Source organism: Anticarsia gemmatalis, chromosome 28 (assembly GCF_050436995.1).
Source record: "Anticarsia gemmatalis isolate Benzon Research Colony breed Stoneville strain chromosome 28, ilAntGemm2 primary, whole genome shotgun sequence".
Classification (NCBI taxonomy): domain Eukaryota; kingdom Metazoa; phylum Arthropoda; class Insecta; order Lepidoptera; family Erebidae; genus Anticarsia; species Anticarsia gemmatalis.
Window position 1 is genome coordinate 4824144 of NC_134772.1, and position 14037 is coordinate 4838180.

Here is a 14037-nt window from a genome sequence, read left to right on the forward strand (position 1 = left end):
TTCCGGGTGGCTTGAAACTTTGACTCTAGGTTAACCACTAACCATACGATAGAATATAGAATCGGAACTGTTAATAACCTGAATTTATTTCTTGTTTCATGTACTTTTCCGGACTACAGAGCGCAGCTAGAGTAAGTATATGAGTATTAAATTTTATTGGTATTATATTCATTTATATATCCACCATTCATTGTTATAATTTGTAGTTTTGTTTTCGAATCCTGGACAACAATACTTGAGTACTTTTAGACAAGACATTTCAGTCTCTATTGCTATCTTTATGAACCATATTTTTTGCTACTTTCTTGATCAAATCATTAATCACACAACCCACTCTGTACCATATCTAAGTATTTCTAAATAAGCATAATCACATTTATTAAAGCATCCTCAAAAAAACAAATAATAAAAATTACCTCACAAAAACCTTTTTTTTACAACAAGCAACCCTACCTAACAGGAAAATTACATTTTAACGTCCTCCGTGTTGCCAGCTAATGTCCCATATTTTGCTAAAAGCACACATGACACCCATGGGACGGGGAAACGTGTTATAACGTGGCTAGACGCATTAGAATATATAGGTTAGATGACACCATGGGAGTTTGTACTGAATTACAATTAGAGGTCATTGTCCCCATAAATTTTATAAAAAATATGAAAAGTTTTTCGATAAAATTGGATTGAGTTAACCTACATATTTTTTTATCGTTTGGGTAGTTTCCAGAATAACGGTAGTCCAATTAAAATTGTTATGTCCCAATAATCTTCCTTGACAATACTATACAATACTATTTCTTTTTCAAAATGGCCCTAGTTAAATTGCAACTTTAAAACATGATGTAATCATTATCATCATCAAATGTAGAAACCTCTTCAACGCTTTTCACTTTCTAACAAACACCTCATCATTGATTTATCTTGGTATAAGACTAATCATCATGACATGTAATCATTATCAACCTCTCTCCTCCCTTTTACGCTTTTCACTTTCCAACATATTTTACGTCATCATCTACTAATCTAAGTACAAGTCTTATTTGTGTTTCTTTTTCTAAAATTTAGCGACGCAGCAACAATTGCTACAGCAGTAGAATCTCCTTAAAAAGAAAGCTTCATCGATCTACATAATATATTTTGTAGAAGAAGAATTCCTAAAACGGGAGTCTTCTAAAATAGCAGTCTCTATATCTCATATATTGCCATATATTAAACATACGCATCACCTTCATCGCTGACCTTGGACAACAAAACCCAATCGTCATATACTTGTCACTCAAAACCCCTTCTAATTACAGGACAACCTCAATAAGTTCCCCTCAAGCCAAGTCCCCGGCTGGTAGCAGCGCTGGAGCGGCTGCGAGTGCCTCCACGGCTCCAGGAGAAAGAACCCCAACGGCCCACAACAAGCAACTGCAAAATGTCAAGGGCCAGGACCATCCGCCGCACCCATCTGTAAGTAGAATGTCTATAGACTGCTATAAAATGGTCTGTTGGGTTATAGTCGAATTGGTTTTAGGCAGTTGGGTTATAGAACATTGGTTTTATAAGAATAAATGTTGAAATTGAAAGTGTATATGTATAGACAAAAGGATGTCATGAAATTGGGTTGCAATTAAACGGGTCATAGATAAGTGTTTGGGCGGATTATATCTTCTAGGGTTATAGTTAGCAGGGTTTACTATTGGCAATGAGGGTTAATAATACCAGAAAGGTTTAAATTAATCGAGTTTTATGAAGGAAATTTCGTTTTTTACTAGTCATATCATTATATGGTATAGCCAATGGGGTTACAGCCAACTGGGTTATAGAAATAAAGGTTATAGTCAACTGGCGTATATAACCCAAAATAACTGTGTTTTTGATGTAGTTGATGTTATTTAGTAAATGTGATATTTTGAATGTTCTAGATTGTTCGATATATCCAATAGGTTATTGTTATAAGGTTTGTAAGTATTGAAGGTAATGTAGTGACATGGTAGTGTATTAGATGGTGTTCATTAGGGTTTAGAAAAAACGGGTATTATTTATATAATGTTAAATAGAGATTTCGAGGGGTTATTTTTAAAATGAAAAATAAATGAGTTGGGGAAACAAAATGGTACAACAAAGACTATATTTAGTATCGTTTATTGTGTAAATTAATATTAAGTATAATTATTTAAAAAAATATTTTGCTAGTTTGCTGTCTTAAGATCTTTTATAGGTCTGTAAATGATTAAATTAATGCCAAAATAAAGATTTCCGACTTTTTCTACAAAATTATTCAATATTCTTTCTCGACACAATATTAAATATAACAAAACAAAATACTTTAAAGATTTAGCTCAAAAAGTATGCAATTAATGTAAAAACTTTTAGCCTAGTTTCTTTTATAACGCGTAATGAACTCTCAAGAAATGCGACTTGAATGAAAACGAGAGAAAGGAGTTATTTTAAGAATAAGAAAAAATACGCCGGCTTCATTTTTACGAGTGGCAATATTAATGAAGTGTTTGATAAGCTATACGCTATGTAGAGTATTGTAGGGTTGCTATAGAAAAAAATAATGGGAAAGATGTTTAGTACTTATTACAAGTGATTGTAATTGTATAAGATTGATTTTTGGTGCATAACAATTATTATTGGCAATTCTTATGAAATTTAAGATATCTGACTGACTAGAAGTTATTTGAGTGAAATAATACCTATTTAAACTAAACTATAATAATTCAAAATTGCGATTAAGTATTAGTGACGTCAGAATAAAGTTGCAAAAAATATGCCAGTAATGCTGAAAATGAAATATTTCAGTGTTTTTTAATTACAACTGGCAATAAAGTATGATTAGAAAAAACTATGTTTAAATAAATATTGTTACTTTTTAAGAACTTACTTGGAACGAAATCTCAGTAACAATTTCTGAATAAAAATTTTAGAATTTTCTTTTCGGAAAATTATTACAAAATTCGACAAATAAGAATTAGAACTAAACAGAAAACAGTAGACATAGATTTGTAGTATTAATTTGTTACCCAACTAAAGGGTATTTTACAAAGTTTTGGCAATCCTACCAAGCCTGTATTGGAAAAGGAAAACTAATATAAATAGTTTAAGTACCAAAAAGGTTTTTAACAAAAGAGATAAATAACAAAACAATATTTTTCAATTAACAAAAGATTTTGTTCTGAAGAAAATATCAGGTATAATTAAATTGAAAAATAAATTTACGATCGAAAAGTTTGATGATTAGTTTTGAAAGTCTTTTATAAGCTTTTGATGAAACTTATAGAATTAAAATATATACTATTTGAAGAAAAAAATATAATAGGAAACCTTCTTAATGCTTTAATAGGTTTGTAAAAGAAACACTAATATTATATTTTTGATTTAAGTATATCAAATATTGCTAGATAAAAACTTTTGGCGTCGCAAAGAGTTTACAAAATTTGTTATATTTCAAGCAAAATACGGAATAGCTACATACAAATTTGCGGACCATAGTATTTTACAATGAGGAAAAGATCAATTTTAAAATAGAAAAGTAGAATCAGAGAGTCACTCTTTGAGTAATTTGAACACAAAATAATTATTTATAATACGATCTCAATCACTAAAGCAGAAATAGTATCTTTATAGTTTAGGTTTATTATGATATAAATTAATATCTAGACTTTCTATGTTATTTTTTGAAAAACAAATGGGTAATATTTTAGGTTAATAATTAATTCACAGTAAGTAACAATAAAGGTTTAAATTGTTGTTCGTAGTAAATGTTCAATGTTGGCTGTTGTTGGACCAAAACTTGTTGTTTATAGTACTATATATTTATAGCACATTGGGCTAAGTCCGGACTATAGTTAAGTCTGTATAGTAACAAATTATTAACAAATACGGCTTTATTATTTAATTAGTCTAGGAATATTATTTTCATAAATAAAATAATATTCCGAAAAAATAGTAGCGTGTTTGGAATATTGTTACTATTCGAACTTAGGTATGTTCCGGAATATTCCCAAAGTACTATATTATTATATTCCTACTTGTTTAATAGGTGTTTCAGAAATATATATTTATTATGTGTCTCATAATGTGTCGTTTTTGCAGTCCATCGCTAAAATATATTTATCTTATTGTAATACCGTTTTATAGCATTTTTTTCTCAAATTAGAAAATACATAATCTCTCTATACTATCTAACAATATTTGGCAGATAGGTTAAAAATAGTTTAGCCGCGTAATAGTCATTTCTTTAAGGATATCTTACTATTAAACTGATTTGGGAATCGTCGGCTTTTAAATCAAATAACAAAATTAATAATATATTTTCAGTCACAAAATCATTTTAATTAATGTATCACACGAAACCTGCTCATAATTAACCAATTGCGGTTAACAAACTTCCCAAATATTAACTAGATACTTAATTTATGTGTTGAAAATTAAATTAAAATTTTAATTTATGTTCTGAAATGTATGTCGCTCATATAAGATTGATATTCATGTTAACTCGCACTTGGCCAGCGTGGTGAATTCATGACCTAACCTCTCCCTCATTACGAGAGGAGACTCTTGCCCAGCAGTGGGCTTTTATAATTCATGTTTAATTGAAGATTTAAATAATATAAATGTGATGGACTGCAAAGACATTGATGTTATCATAACAGAAACAAGGCTTTTCCTGAAAATGTGTGTTATATGTACAAAAAAGGACAGAACGGAAATTTTAAGGAAAATTATTGAATTTCAGTTTTTTTATCAATAAATGGTTTATTTTATATAAGAATTATTGTCGTTAAACTGCCTAAAGAAATCACTACTACATAATTCTACATTATAGTTACATACTTATAATCAATATCGCAATCATAACAACACAATCTTTATAACATAATCAACGATTATTTTTCAACCAAAATAGTATTGGCTTGAAAATAATAAATATTTAATTTTAATATTTTGTATTTGATACAAAAAGTTTTCTTTATCAACTAACTGTCACAGACTGGAATCCACGATACACAATGACATATTATTAAATAACAATTTAATCGACCGCATAATTATTCATAACTTTTGAAACGTGCTATATTCCCATGGCATAGTCTAATAACTTAGTAAAGAGATTTGACGTGCACCCAGTATAAAGAGCATAATAAATAACTCAGAGTTTTTCGAAAATAAAAACCGTAACGAACAGTAGCACGATTCTCTACAGTCACTTGTAACGAGTACCGAAAACTTGACATTTAAAATGTACTGAAAATTAGTTCCTACGACTCCCACTAGGGGCGCTGATCAATTAGTATTCAGACTAACTTTCTAGATAGCAAGCCGGTTGTCGGTAGTCGATGGTGGTAGAGAATCGCGGTACCGAGAGGTGATTTCCTACCACTATTGACTACCGCCAACCGGCTAGCTATCGAAAAATGTTGTATGATAATTGATTCAGCGCCTGGAGCAGGTTTCGTAATAACTATTTTGGCAGTACATTTTGAATGTCAAACTCTCGATACTCGGAAGTACAGATTATACAGAATTGCGCTACAGATCAGGTGTTTAAACAGACTTTTTGGATAGCTATCCGATTGTCGACAGTTGATAGTAGTAGGGAATCGCCCCTCAGGTAATAGTCCCTTGTACATTTCAGCGAGTGGTTAGGTACTGCTGTTCTAAATTCTAGTTTTGTATATCCTCCGGCACCCGTGCACCTTGCATACTCCTCTACGAGGTTGTAAGTCAGGGTTGTAGTTTTGTTGTTGTTGTTGCCCAGTACATTTCAAAAATGACATAACAATAGTTACTATTTACAGTAGTTACATTACAAAAATAATATTGGAAAAGTACATTCACCTGAGGTTTAAAATGTATTTTTTACCTGAAAACTGATCGTCTTAAAGTTTTTCATTTCACAAAAAATATACACTTTCAAACTGAACATTCAAAGCTTTCCTTGTTAAACAGAATATCGAAAAGAAATAACGATCCAGCTTTTGATCAAATATCGTCAATTGTACAGGGACCGTACTGAGATAGAGAAAAGCGATTCTCAAATTCTATCGTGTAAAAGAGATAGCACTATAGTAGGTATGTTGGCGACATTCGCGATTTTTGAGCTAAATTTAACTAACTATTATTTCCTCTTGTTTTTTGGAATTTGGCAACTAGTTTTCGCTCACGACGTTACTCATGGTTGGATATTATTCCTTTTTCTGAGGTCTTCTACTTTTCAAATTTCGACCAGATAGGATAGACTATTGTGACGTAAAGAAATACGTTACATACTAACAATTGATTATGTTGGTGGTAATTTTTCATCATTTTTCACGTTTAGAATCAAACAACTAATAACACAATATACCTATATGTAAAGGGTAGTTTGTTTTCAAACAGGGCGCATTTGCCAAAATTACAAAAACACTTTCCCTTTTTTAATACTTTTTGTTTGAGTCAAAATACGGCCCCTGTTTTCAAAGTGGCAAATGTCAAAAGGTCGTATCTTAAAGGTTTTTATTGTTTACGGATCGCGATGATCCGGAAAAAGGGAAGATCCGTAATTTCAAAGAAAATGTGCAATTTGAGACTTTGTTTTGTTTTTGTGAAGATATTTTGGAGATGTTTTTTCGAAATACTCGAATTTTGACTTCATGTTCAAACTTTATATCGTCCCCGTAGAACGAAAAGTCATTAAGTAACAAAATGTTCAAAATCGACTTATAAATACCAATAAAATCAGTAATTTTTTCTCCATATTTCTGTCTTACTCTCGTATTCATAACGTAATTATTTAGAAAAATGTAAATCGCGAGACTTAATTAAGTACAATATTTGATTTGTGACAGTTGAGTTACAAGTAACTAAGTCACCTGATTACTTTTTCTCTTCTTTGTTGAAAAAGATACTTACGCATTAAAGTTCCTTATCTACTTTTTCCGCATTACTCCCTATAGGCATGTCTTAAAAAATAGAAATGCGAAAACTCATCAAAGTGACTTAGTAATTTTATTGTATGTGATATTTTGTGCGAAAAGTAACTAACTACCATTAATTATTTTTCGAGCTATATTATTTAAGACCAGACGTTTAAAAGAAAAAACGACAACTAACTATAGTGTTCTGGTTAATATTTTCCCTGACTGTAGATGACATAACACATTAGAGTATTATAATTAAAATGTTTTGGTTACTTTTCACTCAGCAAAAACACTACTAGATGAAAGGTTGGTAACTGTCCCGTGATACGATGCTACTTAGTGAGATTACGCCCTTTGACCTTAGGACCCTCGCCGCGCCCGCGCATTATTGCAGTCATTCGCAGAGGCGTATTTTAAGATGGCGCGCCCTGGGCTCCGCTAGCTTTCCGCCCCACCAAGGAATGAAAAAACTAAACTTTATTTTCATTTTTAACAAATTAGTTTTTTACATTGTCCTGATCAATTTTATTTATTAAATCGGCTTTAATCGACCTTCACCTCCTCTGGGCAGGCTGAGTCGTCAAGATCTGTAATGCTCAGTTCCGCGGTCTTTGTGGGCCTGGACACTCGGAAGGTGTCCTCCCCGATAACTTTCCTCAATTTAGAGGCCAGGGCATCCGCTTTTCCGGTCCCTGACCCCTGGGAGCTCAACATTCGAGCTCCCGTAGCCGCAACCCCGAAGCGGACTATTTCATTGTCGGCTTGGTTTATTTTGTCCTTTGCGTCCCTAATAATGTCTCTATATGTCGCACCGCTTTTTGCCGCCTTCAGCTGCAGCTGGAGCCCGAAGATTGGGCGCCTTCTTCTTCCTCCTTCTTTTATTAAAGAATTGATGAGTATCTAAACGACAATAGCTCCTGGGAATAGTCGCTCGCTTGATTAGGATTCTTTGAAATTAGGGAACTTTGCCATAAATTGTATAAACTCAGTAGCAGTAGGTCTAAATATTGTAAAATATGGGCACTTAATGATGCAAATAGGTGATGTTACATACAATTTGATGTTAATCATAAAACTGTCACTTTTTTTCTTTTATATTGTTCACAACCAATGTGCTCACTTGTTGCCCATATTCTTATTATCACATGCTAGTAGGTGCTCCCAACATACGGTATGATCAGAGACTAATAAATAACCTAACTATATTCATTTTCCTTAATTGACGTTAAGTCTATATCGCTGATTGTTGGCAGCTCCTCGCATGATCAATTATTGTATCAACCACATTGTAAAACTTTTGGCGATTGAAAAGAGTGGCCGTGAGTTTCTTGCTAGCTCTTCTCATAAGGCTCCACCCCCTTTCCGAGCTAGTGGTAGATTCAGTAATTGTAACGACTATCATAAGTGTCAATATTTGACCTAAATGAATAAATGATTTGATTTTGATTTTCTTGCCCTTTTTGTCGGTTTCCGTAGCCTTGGGCGCCTTGCTATTTTTCCCGACGAACTGCTACTCTTTGGCAGCCGTCGGTTTAGTGAACGGCGGTTTGGAAGCCACTGCACTGTAAGACGCGGCTGTTTACCCTGCTTCTCCTTGGTCCGGAGACCTATGAGCTGCTGTGCGGTGGCGGTGGCGTGGCGAATGCGTTAGCAGGTACAGCTGAGGACGCTGCCCCTGGTTTGTGACATGTGATCGACCTCCTCTTGCAAGCGATAATTCTGGGCCTGACGCGCCAAATTCTCCTTCGTGGCATACTGCCTGCTCGACTCCGACACTGCCAGTTTGACGTTCCTGGCAGCGTCTTTGAGGGACTTTATAAAGGTCACCCTTGAGGTGACCGGATTTGTCGGCCACCTCCACCACTGCCTAGTGGTGAGTGAGGATGGTGTCCGCCAGCTGGATGGTGAATTTGTCCTTAGGGTCATTGTCTGACACTTGCTAAAACTGGGCGTGCTCCTACCCTCCGCAACTATGCTATGCAGTCAATACGGCTGGGCTTCTTGCCCCCGATCTTCTCGGGTTTGAGCTTCTCGCCTCTCCCACTTACATCATTTGGGTTCGTTTTCAAATTTATATTATCCAAACAGTTCCCGCTAGTGTGGTGGCAAGTATCGTTCCACCGAGGTAGAGGCCCCATAATGCGGTGACCCTTATACTACTGGAGGGCGGGAGGTGCCCCAGTGGCCGCTTGCGTCTGGTTTTTCTGGCGCGGGGGTCCCCGCAAAGCGAATGAACTCTGACCACGCAAGGCCCCTAAAGGGGGCGCCACTGCTGGAGTTACTCGGGATTTTCACAGAGGTGGTCTCCTCGCGACCCAGCCGGTTAAGGCAAGGCGCTTGGTCAAGGATGGACGGATTTACGATAACCGACGGTTGACGAGGGCGGCAGCGGCCTGGCTCTTCGTCAGCTCGGGGCAGTGTGAGTGCCTACTGAGCCCGTCCTCCCACTGACGGCTCACCTGTCCCGCACCTGTGTCCTCTGCAAACAGAGGGACACGCGCAGTAATTTTTTGTTACTCGCGATCACTGTTTCCCTAACCTTTCAATTCTACTAAGCCCCCTCACCCCGACAAGATGCAGACCCAAGAGAGGAAACCGGCCCGGGCTATAGCCCTTCTAGCCCTAGGGTAAATACACCCCTGCAAGGAAAGATTTGTTAAATCTTTGTGTCAAAGGTGTCATACTAAGCGAACTTTATCCTTGGTATGAATCTTTACCTGTTAGTAACGATGTGTTGGATAGGCTATGTGAGCCTGACGTCACTTAGCTCGAGGAAGAAGAGGAAAATGATGTGGCTACATCATTAATGCTGTTCTATTGATGATTTTGTAACGTGTTCTTGTTCATTATGTTTTAATTAGGTTTTGTATACTTAAAGACAGTTTTTTTTTCAATAAATGTTGCCTATGAATGTTGTTTTACTTTTATACTTTTCAACTGATAGGACACTAGTTTTAAATTAGGCAATAAATTAATAAATAAGCAAAGTCTATTTAGTTGGGTATTTTATTTAGACATAGTTATGTAAAATATGTTTTACTCCTAAAATAACTAACTGATTTTAGTTACTAGTATAATATTTAAATGCTGATGCGAAAACTAACTAACTACATGTGAAAAGTAACTAAGTGACAGATAAATAGGAAAACCTTGGGGTAAAACAAATTATCCTTTACAGTTAATAATTTATATACTATTTTCGTGGTTTAATACATATAACATATAATTAATTAATATATCTTCAAAACAAAACCTTTCATGCATCGATAACTAATCTCCGAAAAAAGTTATATTTTTTTTTGTCATTTAAGACGTAAAACACCTCGTATCTCAAAATCACTTAAGTGTTAGTTAGTGATTTTTCGCTCTACGGGGACGATATATTTGTATAGGATATGATTTGATTTGAGATATGACTGTGTATTTCCCTGGAGACAATTCCTGGGCCTAAATATAATAATTGAGTTATACCTAAAGGAAAGCAGAGGTATAAAATACATTCACGTTTCGCCATTTACAATGTTAGTCCCATGTAATAGGACTAGCCATATACCGGGCACTTTACCAAATTAGAAAAGTAGACGCTTTCACTACTGACCGCGTCACAGCGGCAATCTTTAATACATGTCAAAACGAATTTACAAACACTCCCAATTATTAGTAGTAATAAGTTAGGTTCAAATATTCAAGCTTCTATAAGACGTATGATCACCCATCCTCAGAACAACCTCGACAAGCGTAGCTTAATTTCAGAGATCGATCGGTGCGGCTATTGATATTGAGCCTCGAGCCCCTCCAAAAACATACGACCTCCAATAAATAAAATATCTAAAAGCGAAACAAAGGGAATCTCGTCTCCACTACTTGTATAGCAACCATTAACCGCTGTTATCAACCGAGGCACGTTCCACACAGGTTCAATCATACATACATACATACATACATACATACATACATACATACATACATAAATACATACATAACATCACGCCTGTTATAACCGAAGGCGCAGGCTAGGTGTATCACACCCCGACCCGAGAATCGAACTCGGGACCGTATCTCAGTTGACAACAATTCGAAAGCTACTATGCTGTACATTGCTTGCTCCCTTAGATTATATTGATTAACGTATTACGTTAAAGCAGCAATGTATATTGACCATAAATTTGACGTACACTATTTCTCAATTGAAATAGTATCTTATAAAAAAAGGCCTGCCAAAATGCACGACCTTCAATAAATAAAATATATAAAAGCGAAACAAAGGGAATCTGTTCTCCACTACTTGTATAGCAACCATTAACCGCTGTTATCAACCGAGGCACGTTCCACATGGGTTCAATCATACATACATACATACATACATACATACATACATACATACATACATACATACATACATACATACATACATACATACATATATACATACATACATACATAAATACATACATAACATCACGCTTGTTGTACCCGAAGGTGCTGGCTAGGTGTATTACACCCCGACTCGAAAACCGAACTCGGGACCGTATCTCTGTTGACACTATTACAAAACTACTTTGCTGTACATTGCTTGCTCCCTTAGATTATAAATATTGATTAACACGTTACATCAACGCAGCAATGTATAGTGACCATCAATTTGACGTACACTAGTTGTCAATAATTGAGATAGTATCTTCTAAAAAAACCTGCCAAAATGCACGACCTTCAATAAATAAAACATATAAAAGCAAAACAAAGGGAATCTCGTCCCCACTACTTGTATAGCAACCATTAACCGCTGTTATCAACCGAGGCACGTTCCACATAGGTTCAATCATACATACACACATACATACATAAATACATACAAACATACATACAAACATACATACATACATACATACATACATACATACATACATACGTCCATACATACATACATACATTACATACATACATACATAAATACATACAAACATACATACAAACATACATACAAACATACATACATACATACATACATACATACATACATACGTCCATACATACATACGTCCATACATACATACATACATTACATACATACATACATAAATACATACAAACATACATACAAACATACATACAAACATACATACATACATACATAAATACATACAAACATACATACAAACATACATACATACATACATACATACATACATACATACATACATACGTCCATACATACATACGTCCATACATACATACATACATTACATACATACATACATAAATACATACAAACATACATACAAACATACATACATACATACATACATACATACATACGTCCATACATACATACATACATACATACATACATACATACATAATATCACGCCTGTTGTACCCGAAGGTGTACCCCAACCCGAGAATCGAACTCGGGATCGTATCTTAGTTGACAACAATTCGAAAGCTACTTTGCTATACATTGCTTGCTCCCTTAGATTATATTGATTAACGTATTACGTTAAAGCAGCAATGTATATTGACCATCAATTTGACGTACACTAGTTGTCAATTGAGATAGTATCTTCTAATAAAACCTGCCAAAATGCACGACCTTTAATAAATAAAATATCTGAAAGCAAAACAAAGGGAATCTCTTCCCCACTATTTGTATAGCAACCATTAACCGCTGTTATCAACCAAGGCACGTACCACACAAGGTTCAATTATTCATCGCGGGTTATATAAAACATCTCTCACGAACATACAGGTGGAATTCTCGCTAACTTACGGTTTTATGTATCAAATCTGTTTTGTATGGGAGAAAGTCTGTGTGTGACTTTTTTACGGCTAAACTGGTGGATTGATTTTGATGAAATTTAGTATGGAGATAGTTTAAGACTATGAGTCAAAGATACTAAACAATTTTTTTTTAAACGAGTCACCGCTATTCTTGGTCAAAAGGCTACTTTTTTCTCGTTTCCGACTTAAAATATAGAATAGAACCTTATAAAAATGTAAGTGAAATGCGCGTCAGCCAATAACATTATAAATGCTTAACCCCCGATTTATGAGTACATTTAGCGGTAGTTTATCTATTCAATAGCGTGTTTTTTATATGAGTGTAAGCGCTATTGAATATATAAACTACCGCTAAATGTACCTCAGAAACCGGGGGTAAGTCTTTCTTTTATGTTTTTAGACTAAACCACTAAATTGATTATGATGAGATTTATCGCGAAGTTTATTGTTTTTATTTTACCCTAATAATAATTAAAAGTCACCACTACCATTTAATTAAAAATAGCACATATATTATTTACTTACCCCCAGTTTCTGAGGTACATTTAACGATAGTTTATCTATTCAATAGCGTTAAAGCTCATATAAAAAAACGCTATTGAATAGATAAACTACCGCTAAATGTACTCAGAAAACGGGGGTTAGTCTACAAAGAGTTGATATTTGTGTTTTTTTAAACACACAAATCTCTAGAACTACCGAACGGCTACAATGAATCTCTAAGCTCAAGTCTTTCAGGTCTCACACAGGTCTCTATTTTTTTTATTCTTTTGATCTCCTTTCGAACACAGAGAGCAGTAAAACCTGGACTAAAAAAAACAATTCAAAGTATTTATTTACAGGCACATCGTAAACATTTATCAGCAAAACATGCCTTTTTCACTGTCTACAATTAAGCAGGCCAATTAGTATTCCTCGTGAACACCCCTGATAATTACAGGGATGAAAAGATACGTTTCAGGTTTGTGTCGTATTAAGCGTAGGATTTGCTGCTAACTGTGAGCTTTAAAGTTACGCCTACTTCAAAGTGTTATTGTTTTTCAGTTTTTACAACAAAACTGTAGGTCTGATCTATATGAAATACTTTAATTTATTTAGCGGAAAGGTAGTTAAACACATGAATACAGACATAAGCTATTTTTGAAAAAAAAATATTTTAATTTACTTAATTTAAAATGCATTGAAGCCTTTGACTTGCCTTATTGATTATTATCATAATTGACAACAACTGGGATTTTTTGCAAGCCCTCCAAAGTATAGAGACGTTCCAGCTCAAATGCCATTATATCGGCCACCCATCTCTGAAACATCCGCGTAAAAAGTTCCTGAAATTTCAGCATTTTGTATGTACAAGTGAATTTTTCAA

At 34.6% G+C, this 14037-nt stretch overlaps 1 protein-coding gene across 8 annotated transcripts in view; it reads left to right on the top strand.

Annotated features, from left to right (window-relative positions):
* The window catches only part of Syt7 (Synaptotagmin 7), a 679167-nt gene that overhangs the window by 628006 nt on the left and 37124 nt on the right, over positions 1-14037 (top strand). For all 8 annotated transcript variants that reach the window (XM_076132579.1, XM_076132586.1, XM_076132584.1 and 5 more), the window contains 2 exons: positions 120-131; positions 1299-1455. In XM_076132579.1, the coding sequence (XP_075988694.1) occupies positions 120-131; positions 1299-1455 (169 nt within the window). The remainder of the gene's footprint in view (positions 1-119; positions 132-1298; positions 1456-14037) is intronic.